The 18814-nt window shown below is 43.2% G+C and overlaps 1 protein-coding gene across 1 annotated transcript in view; it reads left to right on the top strand.

Moving 5' to 3' along the window:
* LOC143021194 (uncharacterized) overlaps positions 1–18814 on the top strand; it is a 321947-nt gene that overhangs the window by 284053 nt on the left and 19080 nt on the right. The window contains 4 exon segments of the mRNA XM_076178514.1: positions 1950–2048; positions 4338–4510; positions 5812–5966; positions 6262–18814. Of these exon segments, the coding sequence (XP_076034629.1) occupies positions 1950–2048; positions 4338–4510; positions 5812–5966; positions 6262–18814 (12980 nt within the window).

The raw sequence follows: 18814 nt of genomic DNA, 5'->3' as shown, positions 1-18814 counted from the left end.
GAGGAGCGTCTTGGCGTCGAGGCCGACCTCCTTGAGGGCGAGCGGTTCCAGACGCTCCGTGGCATGTCTCAGCAGAGGAGGAAGAGGGAGGAGGAAGTACTGAAGTAAAAGGAGAATGAAGAGGAGCAGGATGAAGAAAATAAGAGGAATGAGGAGGAGGAAGAGGAACTGTGGTAAAAGGAGAATAATGAGGAGGAGGAGGAGGAGGAAGAAAAGGAGAGAAGTGAGGAGGGAGGAAGAGGAGAAGAAGGAATAGGAGTAGCAGGAGAATGAAGAGGAGGGGGAGTAAGAGGAAGAGGAGGAAAATGAGCATGAAGTGGAGAATGAAGATGAGGAGGAGGAAGAGAAGGAGGAGGAGGAGGTGAAGGAAAAGAACCGGAGGAAAGGCGATGGGAGTATTTTGTCAGCAATAACCAGCGCTTCTATCCTTTTGGACAATGCAGCACCGAAGTCATAGAGGTAGTAAAGTTGACGTTGAAGAAGAGATGCTGAATGGAATTATAGTATTTTTTCTCCATAAAAGAACGTTACACGCCTCTGGTCCGTAGAGGTAGAGTCAGTTCCTTCGAATTTGGTGGACACATTTTTGTTAACTAATGGTGATGGTTCGGTTTAACGTCGCGAACTCCCTCCTATCATGAGTCGAGGACGGTGCCCCTTACACAGGACTTTGTAGCATTGAATTTAATGAGCAGTGCCCTTGGTCCAACTCGCTGGTGGCAGGGTTCGAACTGCCGTCACCTTGACCTCCGCCACAAGTAGCGACGCTCTAACCCGCTGAGCAATTATTTTGCAGTTCTCCAGTCTTGTAGAATTACATTTTTTAATTTTGTCTTTTTCCTTTTTTTTCGCTTATGTTAATTATGTTAATTATTCTTCTCGCCAAGATTTTTTTTTACTAAGTGGCGGATCTTTTTCTTCCTTTTTTTCAAGAACCTTTTCCCACGTCAGAGTAAACAGACTGGAGAGTTGAAGGGAAATAAAAGAAGGCTAAGGAACGAAAGAAGAAGAAGTAGGAAGGAATAGAGACAGAAAGGAATTGTGGAAGGAAGAGAAAAAGGAAGAAATGAAGGGAGGAGGAGGAGGAGGAGTAGGAAGACCGGAGGAGGAGGAGGAAGACAGAAAAAAAGGTTGACAGCAACACCTGAGAGTAGATGGGTAGATAAGACGCTAGTGGTGGAGGGGTGGAGGAGGAGGTGTCGACAAGAGAATGGTGAGGGGTGTGGGGGGGGGCTACCAAGAGGCGACAAAGACAGGGAGAGGTGTGAAGAGTACAGATAAGGAGGAGGAGGAGGAGGAGGAGGAGAATGAGGAGGAGGGAAATGTCGAAGAGTAGGATAAGGAGGAAGAAAAAAAAGAGGAGATAAAGGAAGAGGAGGAGGAACCAGAGGTTAAGGAGTTGGAGGAAGAGGCCCATGAATAAAATAGCTTGACGGCAAATAGTGTCAAGGGGAAAGGGCCACCCGGCACATAAGGGGTGTAGGATGTTTGAGAGGGTGACCGATAATGCCGCACCACCATGGAACAGACCTCAGACTCGAACGAAAGAAGAAGAGGACGAGGAGGAGGGAGAGAAGAAAAGGAGACGAGCTGTTACCTTGAGTTTCGTAGATAATAATAAAAGTAATAATGATAATAATAATTATAATAATAATAGTGATAATAATAATAATATAGTAATAATGATAATAATAATGATAGTAATGATAATAATAACAATAATAGTAATAATGATAATAATAATAATAATAGTAATAATAATAATTATGAAAATTATAATTATAGTAATGATAATGATAGGAACAATTATAATGATGATAATAATAATACTGATAATAATAATAATAATAATGATAATAATAACAATAATAATAATAACAACAATAATATTAATAATACTGCCGGTAATCGTAATCATGTGTCTCACCTTTGCCCTTTGTGCATTGCAGGCCTCCTTTCCTGGGATGCCGAAACAGCGCACGTCGACATCCACAAGGAACTACAGAACATCGCGTCCCTCAACTTGGAAGGTGAAGAACAGAAGGGAGGTAAGTCCAAGACGCATTTATCATCAATCATTAATACTGTAACTTATTTCAATAGTTAGTTGATTAATTAAGTTATTTAGTTGTTTGTTTAGTTATTTATTTTTGTACCACGGTTTCGGGGATTTTTTCAGCAACCATTTAATTTATTAGTTGGTTGATTCGTTTCTTTATTAGTTTAGTTATTTTTGTAGCTCGGTTTGGAACTTTTTTTTAGCACTTGTTTAATCTATATATTAATTGATTTATTTGTGAAGCCGTCTGTCACCATCTGTCGCCGCCACTCTCATGGGCCACTTCCGTTTCGTACGTCTTCCACTTAAACAAATGTTATTTTCACTCACCTTTTTTGTCGGTAGGCCCTGTGTCTCCGATGAGCCAACTTAGTCAGGTTCTAGACTGCTAGTTCCACTTGGTATAGTATATAGCACATATTTTCTTTTAGTATTATCCTATGTATAGGAGGGGGAATTAAACGGTGGAGATTTTTCCTTTATTTTCTTCTTGAATTCTTCTACGTGATTCTCTTACGTACACCAAGGGACTCCCATCAAGAACACTCAATTTAAGTACTATGTCAGTTCTGCAGTGACGTCATGATTTCTTTAATCCAATTATCTTTAACTTTATATTTAAGAACCTCTCCTAAGGGCGTGATCTTACAATCGTAAACCAATTAAATTTTCTTCTCAACCCTTTCTCCAATCAAATTCGTTGTTATAAGCCCCCATGCAATATAGTTTATTTAAGCAATCTCGAATCACTGCTCACTCAGGTTACATCAACAAAATACATTATACAACAATGAAATCGGATCCCCTGGCACTTGTTTATAACACAACGCTGAGGGCAAAGTTATACAATTCCTCGCCTTCTCGCCTTCGGCTATGGTTATAAACTTCTTAACCCATAAAATGCAAACCTCACCTTCGAACTGTTGTTTACCAAACAGCCGATCCAATAAAAATGAAACCCTCACTATCTACTCCTCTTTCTACCTCACTTGTCTACCTATATCTACAAGCCTCTTACAATTTGTTTATTTATATACTTGTTTAGTTGATTATTTTTGTGGCACGATTGTGGGATATTTCAGTACTGAAGGGCAAATGTTCACATCAAATAGTAGCAGGAAGAAAGAGAGAGTAGGACAGAGAGAGAGAGAGGTAGAAGTGCAAGAATAGGCCAAGGTATGGGATTCCAAATGTTCAAAGAGGTTTAGATCAGGTAGAGAGAGTGAGAGAGGAAGGGGTAGAGTGTGTGCAGGAATAAGCCAAGGCTTGGAATTCCAAATATTCAAAGATGGTAGGGTTGAGGAGGAAAAAAGGGAGGGGAGAAAGACAGGAATCGAGGGAGAGAGAGAGAGAAGGAAAGAGGAGAAAGAAGGAAAGGCGGACGAGAGAGAGAAAGAGCGAGGGAGAAAGAGAGGGGAAGGGGGAGAAAAAGGAAGAGAGAGGTAAGAAGAGTCTTTATTGGTGAAGAACAAGTGCTCTTGGGTGAGGATGGGGGGGTTGGGAGAGATGAAGTCCCACTCGTAAATGTGAGAGGTCGAGGAAGGATATTTATGAACGACATGAAAGTTGGTGTGGGAGTAGGAGGTCAACCTTTAATCATTTTGTTCTGTTTAACACCAGACATATTTTATTCAACATAGGGAACACCCTCCCCCCTTTCTCTGGATCATTAGGGTGTTAGGCTGGGATGCTTTAGGAGGTTGAAGGGATTTCAGACCTAATGGAGCACTGGTACAGAGGCGAAAATGCCTTCTTGGCCTTGACGATCAAGGGTGGGGAACCTTTGGCACGCGTGCAAATCTGTCACACTAATAGTTTTTGTATCAAAGATTTGGCTGATCTTGTCACCCACACTTGAAAAGGTTGCCCAACCCGTTCTTGAGGGGTACGTCAGTCTATTTATTAATGAAGATGATGCACACATCAAGGAAGACCTCAAAACGTATAGGATTACTGTGATAATTAGGGAAGTGAAGGATATAATTCGAAAAATTCCAAAAAACATAAAGATAGCTCCGACATGTGGCTCAAAAAAGAAAAATATATATGTACACATACACAACGGTATATACGCGTGTGCGCATACTCATTATTCTATTATCTTATATTTATTTACCTATTATTTTCGTTATTTTACTTTTTTCTAGCTCCATTAACCAGATTTAAACGTTTGATATATCACATTCCCCCTTTTCGAGAAATACTTAACTGGTTCAACGAACTGAGATGGGCGCATGCACACTGCATGTCCCTTGAACTCAAACTCGCTTTGTTTCAGGTGAGCGTCTGATCCAGTACGCGACTGAGAATCTGGTTGCAGAAGTGTTGATCCACCCCCAGGTCAACACCCTGCAGCAGTGCCTCAAAAACCTCCTGTCCTCCTTCACCAAGCACAGACACATCATCCACGCGGGATACACCGTTGCATCCACCGGATCATGGATGCTTCAGGTGAGCACCTGGGACTTGTCGAGGTCGTCAACACACGCACGGATGAATAGATGGATGGACGGATGGGTTATGTAGATGAGCTCTGAGTTCTCATCCAGGAGTGTAACAGCTGTCCACCATAATGCTAGTATATGATCCAAAACCATGGTGAAACACACATACATACATTTACACATACACGCACATACACACACACACACGAAGTGTTGGGGGGGGGGGTAATGGGGTCGTCATCCCCCAGCCATCATTAGTGGGGTTAACCAGGCTGCAAAACCAAAAGAAAGGGAAGGATGGGACCAGTGTCCTCGCCCCTGTTGAAGTGGGAACCTACAACCTAAAGATCAACTTCCAATCTGTTCTTTCTTTCACACACACACACACACAGTGGTGGAGTTCCCGAATGCCACCACGACGGTTTGGGTTCGAATCCCGCACAGGGCTGAAATAATTTCAGTATCGCTGCACTGCAAGTCGTTACTCCAATTCTCGTGGGCATGGAGTTGGGTGTGTGTGGGCGTGTAAGGTCACAGCATTACCCATAGATCGGTCATATATGAGCTCTGAGCTCTCTTCCGGGAGGGAAATAGCTGTCGATTATGAGTCCAACACGTGATCTAAGACCATGGCGACTCACACATTCAGACCCCGGTTTAACGGACTTTCATCAGATTTCGGAAACAACGAAAAAATCAGGAAAAGAAAATAAAAGTCCCACGCGCTGAGCATAGCGGACGGAAATTCAGGAACACCGTACAAGGGCTGTTGTTTCCGAGGTCGACCGCTAGTTGGTGCATCGTCACTGTGTTTACAACATAGTATGTTCCTTTGTGTTCCATATATATATCTTATATGTGTGAAGTTTTAGATGTGATGAGCATTTATCTTTTTTTTTTTGTGTGTGTGTGTGTGAGAATATGTCATCTGTAGTATGATAATGCTTAATTTTTATTATTATTTTTCTGTTTTTGGTAAACCTTGGAATCTACGGACTATCGGAAATATCGGACCAATTCTCCAGGAAAGCTGATTGAATGTAAAATTCATGTGTATGTTAACTAAGTCAGTTTCCTTTACCAAACTGTATTTTTCCAGGAAGATTTTCTTTCTTGTAGAGTCCAATTTTCATGCCAGAATTTAAGTTTGTGTAATGTTGTGTGTGTGTGTATGTGTGCGTATGTGTTTTGTGTGTAAATTCAAGCATAAGAGTTATGTACATATATTTGTATATGTTTTCATGTGTATATATTGTACACGGATCGTGCCTTTTGTCCAATTCGGCTGAACCCCGACCCCCATTTTAGGATGGAACATTTTCTTTGGCGGACTTGATGGCAGCCTTCAGCGAGTACGAGGTCCAGCGAGTTCTGCACGCCTACGAGAATTGCATCTCTATCGACATTCACTGCTCAGGAGAAGGACAATGGTCAACAGCGCACATGGCCAAGCAGTCCTTCAGGTCAGTCTTGCCTACTGCCTGTGTACCGTTTTCTACCAGTTAGCCATGAATAGTTCACTTTCAATTTGGACGTTGTTAACAATGTGTTGTTTTGCCATGATGGTCAAAGGTTAACGTAGAGATGAAAATACATGTCTTCATGATAAAGAAAAAGTTTCATGACCGTTCACATGGTCAGCGTTATACCTCAGTAATCATATCAGACTATGAATATAGAAAAGGGAGTGTTTGTTCATTAGGTCAGACTGCTAGTTACTCCCTTCCCTTGACTTATGTTTTCCTGTTGGTGTTTCAGCAAACTGTGTCGTGTTGTCGTCAACCCAGAGGACAAGATGGATGCAACCCCCGGCATCTCCAGCTTTGTCCAATACCTGAGTCAATTTCTTATCGTTCAGCCCATCGAGGAAATCCTTGAGCCCTCCGACATCGTTGGCAACATCCGATTCTCCCGTCCAACTCTCTACGTGTTCCCAGGAGGTCAGGGCGACTCAGCCCTCTTCGGCGTCAATGGCTTCAACATGCTGGTAGATGGAGGTTACGCGCGAAAGGCCTGCTTCTGGGACTTCACGCGACACCTCGACCGTCTCGATGCCGTCCTCGTCACCAGACTCAACAGCTCCAACGTCATGGGCATCACCAATGTCGTCAGACGGAAAGCCATATGCTCTGCATACCCCCAGATCGGACACTTCTTCTGCAACGTGGCTGGTGCACAGAAGTCTCCCGACGGGGACAAGGACAAAGACACACTCCTCGTCAACTTTTGGGACGAGGGTCACCTCATGCGTGAAAACCTCAGACAAATTAGCCTAAAACCTCACCATTGTTTCCGTGACAACTCCATGGAGCCTATTAACCTGTACCATAAAGTCGGACACGGCAAGCTTGACATGTATGTGATAAATCCCTCTAGAGACAGTAAAGAAGTGCGTGAGTTTATGCAAAGGTGGAACAATGAAGTGATTACCTCAGGCACGGGATTCTCGACCTACAAGATCGGGAACAAGGAGTTCCCCTACCCGATCACCAACATCACATCCATCTGTGCTCTCCTAATATGGCAACCCAACGACCCTAATGACACCATCACCAGAATCCTCTTCCCTGGAAGCACACCTCAGCACAAGATCTTCGAGGGCCTAGACAAACTCCGCAGTCTGGAATACCTCAAGTATCCAACGTGCTCAGCCAGATCCATCAAAACCACCATTGAAGAGCGGAAGACCAAGACTGTGGAAAAAATTACGACGGAGACCAGGATAACGAAGGCCGCCAGCCCCTCGCCCCCCGTCCAGCGCATCCGAAGGGAACGTGCCGAAAGGTCCATCACGCGAGAGGAGAGAAGAAAAGCCAGAATGGAGATTACAGAGAGGACAATGAAGGAGAGTATGATGGAGAAGAGAGAGGAGAGAAGAATAGAAAGGCGAACGGATAGGAGGGTCTCCAGAAAGGAGGACAGAATTATCCGCAAGGAGAAGAAGGAGGAAAAGGTAGCGGCCGAACTAAAGGAGACCAAGGAGGAGAAAGAAAAAGAAGAAAAGGTGGAGAAGGAAGAGAAGGAGGAGAAGGTAGAGAAGGAGGAGAAGGTAGAGAAGGAGGAGAAGGTAGAAAAGGTAGAGAAGGAGAAGGAGGAGAAGGAAATTATCAACGGACACGCCATACTTATCGAAGAGAAACTAGACACCAAAGAAGAGAAAGCCATGGACGTTTCCCGTGGCGTAGAAACCAAGATCATAGAAGGTGTAGAGAAGATCGAACTCACCAAAGAAGCCAAGGAAATCGAGGCTAAGGCAGTAGTTACAGAAACTGTACAGAAAGCCGAAGTCAAGGACATCACAAAGATTACAACTGAAACCACTGTGGAAGTTAAGTCCGTTGAATCTAGTCTGGAGATGCAGGCTGTCTCAGAAACGGACTCCAAAGTACTAGAAAGCAGCACAGAAGTGACCAAAGCTTTAGAAAGTAGTTTAGACGTTAAGGAGCTGTTGCTTTCTAGCGTCGAAGCTAAGGACGTCCTCTCGTCAGGAGAATCTGGCGTTGTCACTACAGCAGATGAAAAGGAGTCTTCACTCGACATCGAGACAGAGGCCAAGAAAGAGGAAGACAAGGGTAAAGTCAAGAGAAAACCAAGACGTCCCAAGGACGAGGCAGCTGAGAAACCCAGACGCTACAAGAGGCCCACCGCAGAGTCTCGCATCGACACACGGGGCCCCAGACTTGAAAGGCGACCCAGACCTACCGACAAACTAGAAAAGGTCGAGAGAAAGTTAAGAGACAGGAGGAGCATAGAGAGAAGAAGAGAGAAGAAGGAGAAGACAGACGCAGAGAAGGCTGAAGGTGAGGCCCCTGAGAAGACGACACCCGAGATCAAACCAAGAAGGATCAGAAGACCGAAGAAACCCGAAGAAGGAGCCGAAGGGCCCGAAGTCAGGAGGCGAGTGCCTCGACGTGCCGTCGGCAAGATCCCCACACCGGACAGAGGCGAAGACAAGGTCGATGCGGAGATCAAACCCAAGCCACCTGTTCCAAGAGCTCCACGGGCTGAGAGACGAACAGTTACCAAGACCACGACAACGACCACCACCGCCAGAGAGATGACGCACAAACGAATGGTCGAGGAGAAGAACCGAGCAGCAAAGGCTGCACAGGCTGCGAAGAAGGAACCCAAGCCAGCAGTGAAAGCACCTGCAAAGGCGAGAAGACCCGTCCCCTCACCCGCCCGAACCCCGAGGACCCGTGCCGTTGAGAAACCACCCGTTCCCAAACCAGAAGGCCCAGTCAAGAAAGTCATCACAGGTGCTGCAGTAAAGGCAGGACTTGTAGCGGCTGCCGCGACAGGCGTAGCCGTTGCCAAGGCAGCAGCAGACCGCGAGGACGTGGAGGAGATCGTGGGAAGCATGAAGGACGTGGACGAGATGCTGATCGAAGACAAAGCTCACCTTGTCGCTGACCAAGACGAAGAGGACCGCGTGTCTGACATTGCCAATATTCCTGGTGTCCAGGAGGTCAAGATCGAAGACGAAGCCCTCAAGATGATCGAGAAGCAGAGACTCGAGGAAGAAGAGAAGGACTCTCTCATCCTTCATGAGGAGGAAGGAGTTGTAGAGCACGTGGACAGGGAGGAGGACATTGAAGAAGTTGAAGACGAAGCCGAAGAAAAGAAGTCTGACGTGGCCGAAGCCGAAAAAGAATCAGAAGCAGAGAGATCCGAGGAAGAAGAGGAAGAAGATGAAGAGGAAGAGGAGGAGGAAGAAGAAGAAGAGGAGGAGGAGGAAGAAGAGGAGGAAGAAGATGAGGAAGTAGAGGTGAGAAAAGATGACAAGATTCAAAAAGAAAAGACAGAGGAGGTCACAAAGGAACTTGACGACATGCTCGAGATCGAGGGCAAGAAGCTGAAGGAAACTGTTAAGAAAGAAACCGAAGAAAAGAAGAGAATTACCAAAGAGAAGGAAGCTGTCTTAGAAAAGGAGAAGTTGAAGAAGGAGATCAAGAAAGAAGCTCTGCCAAAGAAGAAAGAAGAGGTTGAAGAAGAAGAGGAAGAAGAAGAGGAGGAGGAGGAGGAAGAGGAGGAGGAAGAAGAAGAGGAAGAAGAAGGCAGAGAAAAAGAGGAAGTGCTTCATGAGGAGAAGCACGAAACTGAAGATATCTACGAAAAGATTGACAAAGAGGAGAAAGATGTCTACGCCACGCTTCCCAGCAGTGCAAAACTCACCGACTACAAAGAGAAGTACGAGGACAGACCCCTTCGTGGCATTTTTGCGGGTTTCGTTCCACCTTACGACGAAGACAAAGACAGAGACGAGGTGGCAGAAGAGGAGAAGAGGAGGGAAGAGGAGAAGAAGAAACCCGTCGGCGCACCCAGAGAGGAACCTAAGGTACCAGTGTCTCTGCCAGAAGCCATCTTCAAAGGTGTTCCCCCCGTTCACCCCCGCGAGATCATCAAAACTCCTGACGAAGTGGACGATCTTCCTATTCACGAGGAAGTTGACTCCACCGAACAGGACCTGTACGAGGAAGAGATTAAATACCCTGAACAAGAACTCGAGTCAACATCTCCAGAAATCGAACTCAAGGGCAAACTTCAGATAACGGAAGAGAAGAAGGAAGTTTTGGACGAGAAGCACGAGAAGGAGACCGTAAAGGAGGAGAAGGTGAAGGAGGAGATCAAATTGAAGGAAGAAAAGGAGGAGGAGAAGGTAGATTTGAAAGAGAAGAAACCTCTGGAAAAGGAAGTGGTGAAGGAGAAAGTGGAAGTCGAAGAGGATAAAGTAAAGGTGGTGACTGAAGAGGTAAAAGTCAAAGAGGAACTAATCAAGAAAGAAGTCGAAGTCAAGGAGAAGGTGAAGGAAGAGGAGGTGAAACTGGAAAAGAAGGAAGAGGTGAAGGTAGAAAAGGTGACAGAAGAAAAGGTAAAGATAGAAGAAAAGGTTAAGGAAGACAAGGTGAAACTAGAGGAAGAAATTAAAGAAAAGGTTACAGTAGAGACTGTAGAAATCAAGAAGACAGAGCTCAAAGAGAAAGAAGAAAAGAAGGTAACAGAGGTTGAGAAACTTGAAATTGAACAAGTCGAACACGAAATCGAAGAAGAAGTTTCAAAGGAGGAGCGCCTACCGAAGTCCATTGACGATTTCGAAGCCAAATATTCTGACTTCAAGGCCACTGTCGCACCTAAACCCGACAAGGAGGAGGTCGGTGTAGAGAAGGTCGAGAAAGTTGATAAGGTTGAGCTCCTCAAGGACCTTGCTGCAACACTAGGAGACAAACCTGAAGAAAAGAAGGTAAAGGTCACCGAAGTCGTCGAAGAGGACGAAGGCATCGAAGAGATGCTGATCTCCAAGGAGGAAAGGATAGGCACCAAAGTCAAAACCGCCTTTGGAATTATTGAAGAAAAAATTTTCACAACAGTTGGTGAGATCAAAGAAAAACTCACAAAGGAAATCGAGGAAGAAGAAGAAGAGACTGTGGAAATTAAGGAAAAGGATGTTACAGAAGTGGCTGAGAAAGTCCTGAAGAAGGAAGTTACCAAAGAAGAAAGAATAGTGACAGCTCTTGATGAAAAGGTGGTTGGAGTAAAAGAGGAAGTCAAGGAGGTCATTGATATTACAAAAGAAAAGAAAGCTGTGGAAGAGGAGGAAGATGAAGAAGAAGAAGAAATTGTTTCTGAAATTGTTGAGAAAGCAGAGACTGAATACGAAGAGAAGAAGCTGACAGAGAAGGTGTCCGTCGAAGAGACGGTGTTTGGAGTAACACGCTATGATGTCCACTTAAGAAAGTTTGTGACAGTCACCGATGAGAAGGTAGAAAAAGATGTCACCAAAGAAAAAGTGGTGGAAGAGGAGGTTACCAAAGTGGATGAGAAGGTGGTGACAGAAGTTGAACAAAAGCAATTAGCCAAGGTGGAAGAAAAGGTGATTACTGATGTGGGAGAAAAGATTGTGACTGAGGTAAAGAAGGTTACTGAGAAAGAATCCAGTGAAGAGGAGGAGGAGGAGGAAGAGGAACTTGATGAGGAGAGGTTGGTCACTGAAGTCAAAGAAAAGAAACGCATCACTGAAGTGACTGAAGTGGAGGAGCGGTTAATTTCAGAAAGAACTAAACGTGAAACAATCGAAGAGCAGTTAGTTAGTGAGGTAGTTAGTGATGAAAGAACTAAAGAAATCAGAGACATAAAAGAAAGTAAAGATATTCCATATGATCATACCATGTCTGTTTCATTTGCAGCTCATAGAATATTTGTCCCATCAATCAGTGTATATACTACATATGATACTTCATTCAAACGTGATATAGATTTAGTTTACCGGGGTGAAACCACTGTAGAAACTGTAGATACAAAAGTTCAAAAAGATGTGTATGATGTGAGTGAACGTGTGAGTGATGTAACCTTAATAAGCACAAAGAAAGAGGACTTCCACATAGATTATAAGAAAGATCTGAAAGCCAAAGAACCAGAGTCTTCGGACAGTGAAATGTCCGATGGGGCACGTAGTGAGATTGGCGTCAAACGTGATATGCGAGAGGAAATAGAACTAGAGGAGGCTGAGGAATACAGATTACTAGAAACAAAAGAGGCTGACTACAAACTTGATACCACATTAAGGAAAGATATAATTACTGTTAAAGACACACAAATAAGGGGAGAACAAGTGGTAACTACAGGTGTTCAGAGAATATCTATGAAAGAACTAGAATCAACTACAACCACGATTCCATTAGAACCCGATGATGAATTAGAGCGGCAAAGACTAGAAACCTTTGAAATTAAATATAAGGAGAAGGAGACAGTGGAAAAAGATGTCTCACCTAAGCTTTCTCCAAAGAGTGATGTTTCTAGTGTTAGCCTTAAGAGTGACATCAGTTCCAAGAAAGAGGAACCAATTAAAGTTGACATCAGTGATAAAAGCAAAGAAGCTCCTATTTCTCCAAAGAGTGATATATCTGGTGTTAGTTTAAGGAGTGATGTAAGTTCAAAGAAAGAGGAACCCATCAAAATGGATATCAGTGAGAAAAGCAAAGAAGAAGCTCCCATTTCTCCAAAGAGTGAGGTTTCTGGTGTTAGTCTCAAGAGTGATGTCAGTTTGAAGAAGGAAGAACCATTTAAAGTTGACATCAGTGAAAAGAGCAAAGAAGAAGCCCCCATTTCTCCAAAGAGTGAGGTTTCTGGTGTTAGTCTTAAGAGCGACGTAAGTTCCAAGAAGGAGGAACCCCTCAAACTTGACATCAGTGAAAAGAGCAAAGAAGAAGCCCCCATTTCTCCAAAGAGTGAGGTTTCTGGTGTTAGTCTTAAGAGCGACGTAAGTTCCAAGAAGGAGGAACCCCTCAAACTTGACATCAGTGAAAAGAGCAAAGAAGAAGCCCCCATTTCTCCAAAGAGTGAGGTTTCTGGTGTTAGTCTTAAGAGCGACGTAAGTTCCAAGAAGGAGGAACCCCTCAAACTTGACATCAGTGAAAAGAGCAAAGAAGAAGCCCCCATTTCTCCCAAGAGTGAGGTTTCTGGTGTTAGTCTTAAGAGCGACGTAAGTTCCAAGAAGGAGGAACCCCTCAAACTTGACATCAGTGAAAAGAGCAAAGAAGAAGCTCCCATTTCTCCAAAGAGTGACATTTCTGTTACTAGTCTCAAGAGCGACATAAGTTCCAAGAAGGAGGAACCCCTCACAGTTGACATCAGTGAAAAGAGCAAAGAAGAGGCTCCCATTTCTCCAAAGAGTGAGGTTTCAGGCATTAGTCTAAAGAGCGACATAAGTTCCAAGAAGGAGGAACCACTCAAAGTTGACATCAGTGAGAAGACCAAAGAGGAAGCTCCCATTTCTCCAAAGAGTGAGGTTTCTGGTATTAGTCTAAAGAGTGATGTCAGCTCAAAGAAAGAGGAACCACTCAAAGTTGACATCATTGAAAAGAGCAAAGAGGAAGCTCCCATTTCTCCAAAGAGTGATGTTTCTATTACTAGTCTAAAGAGTGATGTCAGTTCAAAGAAAGAGGAACCACTCAAAGTTGACATCAGTGAAAAGAGCAAAGAAGAAGCTCCCATTTCTCCAAAGAGTGAGGTTTCTGGTATTAGTCTAAAGAGTGATGTCAGTTCTAGGAAGGAGGAACCCCTCAAAGTTGACATCAGTGAAAAAAGCAAAGAAGAAGCTCCAATTTCACCAAAGAGTGAGGTTTCTGATGTTAGTCTAAAGAGTGACGTAAGTTCCAAGAAGGAGGAACCCTTCAAGGTTGACATCAGTGAGAAGAGCAAAGAAGAGGCTCCCATTTCTCCAAAGAGTGAGGTTTCTGGCATTAGTCTAAAGAGCGACGTAAGTTCCAAGAAGGAAGAACCTCTCAAAGTTGACATCAGTGAAAAGAGCAAAGAAGAAGCTCCCATTTCTCCAAAGAGTGATGTTTCTATAACTAGTCTAAAGAGTGATGTCAGTTCAAAGAAGGAGGAACCCCTTAAAGTAGACATCAGTGATAAGAGCAAAGAGGAAGCTCCCATTTCTCCAAAGAGTGAGGTTTCTGGTATTAGTCTAAAGAGTGATGTCAGTTCAAAGAAAGAGGAACCACTCAAAGTTGACATCAGTGAAAAGAGCAAAGAAGAAGCTCCCATTTCTCCAAAGAGTGAGGTTTCTGGTATTAGTCTAAAGAGTGATGTAAGTTCCAAGAAGGAGGAACCCCTCAGAGTTGACATCAGTGAGAAGAGCAAAGAGGAAGCTCCCATTTCTCCAAAGAGTGATGTTTCTATTACTAGTCTAAAGAGTGATGTCAGTTCAAAGAAAGAAGAACCCCTCAAAGTTGACATCAGTGAGAAGAGCAAAGAGGAAGCTCCCATTTCTCCAAAGAGTGAGGTTTCTGGCATTAGTCTAAAGAGTGATGTCAGTTCAAAGAAAGAGGAACCACTCAAAGTTGACATCAGTGAAAAGAGCAAAGAGGAAGCTCCCATTTCTCCAAAGAGTGAGGTTTCTGGCATTAGTCTAAAGAGTGACGTAAGTTCCAAGAAGGAGGAACCCCTCAAAGTTGACATCAGTGAAAAGAGCAAAGAGGAAGCTCCCATTTCTCCAAAGAGTGAGGTTTCTGGTATTAGTCTAAAGAGTGATGTCAGTTCCAAGAAAGAGGAACCACTCAAAGTTGACATCAGTGAAAAGAGCAAAGAGGAAGCTCCCATTTCTCCAAAGAGTGAGGTTTCTGGTATTAGTCTAAAGAGTGATGTCAGTTCCAAGAAAGAGGAACCACTCAAAGTTGACATCAGTGAGAAGAGCAAAGAAGAAGCTCCCATTTCTCCAAAGAGTGAGGTTTCTGATGTTAGTCTAAAGAGTGATGTAAGTTCCAAGAAGGAGGAACCCTTTAAGGTTGACATCAGTGAAAAGAGCAAAGAAGAAGCTCCCATTTCTCCAAAAAGTGAGGTTTCTGGCATTAGTCTAAAGAGCGACGTAAGTTCCAAGAAGGACGAACCCCTTAAAGTTGACATCAGTGAGAAGAGCAAAGAGGAAGCTCCCATTTCTCCAAAGAGTGAGGTTTCTGGTGTTAGTCTAAAGAGTGACATCAGTTCAAAGAAGGATGAACCTCTCAAAGTTGATGTCAGTGAAAAGAGTAAAGAAGAAGTTCCCATTTCACCCAGGAGTGAGGTTTCTGGAATCAGCCTCAAGAGTGATGTCAGCTCCAAGAAAGAGGAACCCTTCAAACTTGATATTAGTGAAAAGAGCAAAGAAGAAGCCCCTATTTCTCCAAAGAGTGACATTTCTGCTATAAGCCTAAAGAGTGATGTAAGTTCCAAGAAGGAAGAACCTCTCAAAGTTGACATCAGTGAGAAGAGCAAGGAAGAAGCTCCCATTTCTCCAAAGAGTGATGTATCTAGTGTTAGTCTCAAGAGTGATGTCAGTTCAAAGAAGGAAGAACCATTGAAGGTCGACCTCAGTGAAAAGAGCAAAGAAGAAGCTCCAATTTCTCCAAAGAGTGACATTTCCGCTGTTAGCCTAAAAAGTGACATCAGTTCCAAGAAAGAGGAACCCTTCAAAGTGGACATCAGTGAGAAGAGCAAAGAAGAAGCCCCCATCTCTCCAAAGAGTGAAGTTTCAGGCATTAGCCTTAAGAGTGATGTAAGTTCCAAGAAGGAGGAACCCCTCAAAGTTGACATTAGTGAGAAGAGCAAAGAAGAACCCCCCATTTCTCCAAAGAGTGAGGTTTCTGGTGTTAGTCTTAAGAGCGATTTAAGTTCCAAGAAGGAGGAACCCCTCAAACTTGACATCAGTGAAAAGAGCAAAGAAGAAGCTCCCATTTCTCCAAAGAGTGATGTTTCTATTACTAGTCTGAAGAGTGATGTCAGTTCAAAGATAGAAGAACCCCTCAAAGTTGATATTAGTGAGAAGAGCAAGGAAGAAGCCCCCATTTCTCCAAAGAGTGAGGTTTCTGGTGTTAGTCTTAAGAGTGATGTAAGTTCCAAGAAGGAGGAACCCTTCAAGGTTGACATCAGTGAAAAGAGCAAAGAAGAAGCTCCCATTTCTCCAAAGAGTGAAGTTTCTGGTATTAGTCTAAAGAGTGATGTCAGTTCAAAGAAAGAGGAACCACTCAAACTTGACATCAGTGAAAAGAGCAAAGAAGAAGCTCCCATTTCTCCAAAGAGTGATGTTTCTGTTACTAGTCTAAAGAGTGATGTCAGTTCAAAGAAAGAGGAACCCCTCAAAGTTGATATCAGTGAGAAGAGCAAGGAAGAAGCCCCCATTTCTCCAAAGAGTGAGGTTTCTGGTGTTAGTCTCAAGAGTGATGTCAGTTTGAAGAAAGAGGAACCCTTCAAAGTTGATATCAGTGACAAGAGCAAAGAAGAAGCCCCCATTTCTCCAAAGAGTGATGTTTCTATTACTAGTCTGAAGAGTGACATAAGTTCCAAGAAGGAGGAACCCCTCAAAGTTGACATCAGTGAGAAGAGCAAAGAAGAAGGTCCCATTTCTCCAAAGAGTGATGTTTCTGTTACTAGTCTAAAGAGTGATGTCAGTTCAAAGAAGGAAGAACCCCTCAAAGTTGACATTAGCGAAAAGAGCAAAGAAGAGGCTCCCATTTCTCCAAAGAGTGAGGTTTCTTCTGTTAGCCTAAAGAGTGACATAAGTTCCAAAAAAGAAGAACCACTCAAAGTTGACATCAGTGAAAAGAGCAAAGAAGAGGCTCCCATTTCTCCAAAGAGTGAGGTTTCTGGTATTAGTCTAAAGAGTGATGTAAGTTCCAAGAAGGAGGAACCCCTCAAATTTGACATCAGTGATAAGAGCAAAGAAGAAGCTCCCATTTCTCCAAAGAGTGAGGTTTCTGGCATTAGTCTAAAGAGTGATGTCAGCTCAAAGAAGGAGTCTCTTAAAGAAGAAGCTCCCATTTCACCAAAAAGTGAAGTTTCTGGTGTTAGTCTCAAGAGCGATGTCAGTTTAAAGAAGGAAGAACCTTTTAAAGTTGATATCACTGAGAAGAGCAAGGAAGAAGCTCCTATTTCTCCAAAGAGTGATGTTTCTGTTTCTAGTCTAAAGAGTGACATAAGCTCCAAGAAGGAGGAACCACTCAAAGTTGATATCAGTGAAAAGAGCAAAGAAGAAGCTCCCATTTCACCAAAGAGTGATATTTCTTCTGTTAGCCTAAAGAGTGACATAAGTTCCAAAAAGGAAGAACCACTCAAAGTTGACATCAGTGAGAAGAGCAAAGAAGAAGCTCCAATTTCTCCAAAGAGTGAGGTTTCTGGCATTAGCCTAAAGAGTGATGTCAGTTCGAAGAAGGAAGAACCACTTAAACTTGACATCAGTGAGAAGAGCAAAGAAGAAGCTCCCATTTCTCCAGTGAGTGCAATATCTGGTGTTAGTCTCAAGAGCGATGTCAGTGCAAAGAAGGAGGAACCCCTCAAAGTTGATATCAGTGAGAAGAGCAAAGAAGAAGCTCCAATTTCTCCAAAGAGTGAAGTTTCTGGTGTTAGTCTCAAGAGTGACGTAAGTTCTAAGAAAGAGGAACCCATCAAGGTTGACATCAGTGAAAAGAGCAAAGAAGAAGCTCCCATTTCTCCAAAGAGTGAGGTTTCTATTACTAGTCTGAAGAGTGATGTAAGTTCCAAGAAGGAGGAACCCCTCAAAGTTGACATCAGTGAAAAGAGCAAAGAAGAAGCTCCCATTTCTCCAAAGAGTGACGTTTCTAGTATTAGTCTAAAGAGTGATGTTAGTTCAAAGAAAGAAGAACCTCTCAAATTTGACATCAGTGAGAAGAGCAAAGAAGAAGCTCCCATTTCTCCAAAGAGTGACGTTTCTGGTATTAGCCTAAAGAGTGATATAAGTTCCAGGAAGGAAGAGCCTCTCAAAGTTGACATCAGTGAGAAGAGCAAAGAAGAAGCTCCCATTTCTCCAAAAAGTGATGTTTCTATTACTAGTCTAAAGAGTGATGTCAGTTCAAAGAAAGAAGAACCTCTCAAATTTGACATCAGTGAGAAGAGCAAAGAAGAAGCTCCCATTTCTCCAAAGAGTGACGTTTCTGGTATTAGCCTAAAGAGTGATATAAGTTCCAAGAAGGAGGAACCCCTCAAAGTTGACATTAGTGAGAAGAGCAAAGAAGAAGCCCCCATTTCTCCAAAGAGTGATGTTTCTATTACTAGTCTGAAGAGTGATGTCAGTTCAAAGAAAGAAGAACCTCTCAAATTTGACATCAGTGAGAAGAGCAAAGAAGAAGCCCCCATTTCTCCAAAGAGTGAAGTTTCTGGTGTTAGCCTAAAGAGTGACATAAGTTCCAGGAAGGAAGAGCCTCTCAAATTTGACATCAGTGAGAAGAGCAAAGAAGAAGCTCCCATTTCTCCAAAAAGTGATGTTTCTATTACTAGTCTAAAGAGTGACGTCAGTTCAAAGAAGGAGGAGCCACTTAAAATTGACATTAGTGACAAGAGCAAAGAAGAAGTTCCTATTTCTCCAAAGAGTGAGGTTTCTGGTATTAGTCTAAAGAGTGATGTCAGTTCAAAGAAAGAGGAACCACTCAAAGTTGACATCAGTGAAAAGAGCAAAGAAGAAGCTCCCATTTCTCCAAAGAGTGAAGTTTCTGGTGTTAGCCTAAAGAGTGACATAAGTTCCAGGAAGGAAGAGCCTCTCAAAGTTGACATCAGTGAGAAGAGCAAAGAAGAAGCTCCCATTTCTCCAAAAAGTGATGTTTCTATTACTAGTCTAAAGAGTGACGTCAGTTCAAAGAAGGAGGAGCCACTTAAAATTGACATTAGTGACAAGAGCAAAGAAGAAGTTCCTATTTCTCCAAAGAGTGAGGTTTCTGGTATTAGTCTAAAGAGTGATGTCAGTTCAAAGAAAGAGGAACCACTCAAAGTTGACATCAGTGAAAAGAGCAAAGAAGAAGCTCCCATTTCTCCAAAGAGTGAAGGT

Source organism: Oratosquilla oratoria, chromosome 41, assembly GCF_046742065.1.
Source record: "Oratosquilla oratoria isolate Oo_2021 chromosome 41, ASM4674206v1, whole genome shotgun sequence".
Lineage (NCBI taxonomy): Eukaryota > Metazoa > Arthropoda > Malacostraca > Stomatopoda > Squillidae > Oratosquilla > Oratosquilla oratoria.
The sequence above is the reverse complement of the archived record's forward strand: the minus strand, read 5'-3'. Positions and strand labels throughout refer to the sequence as shown.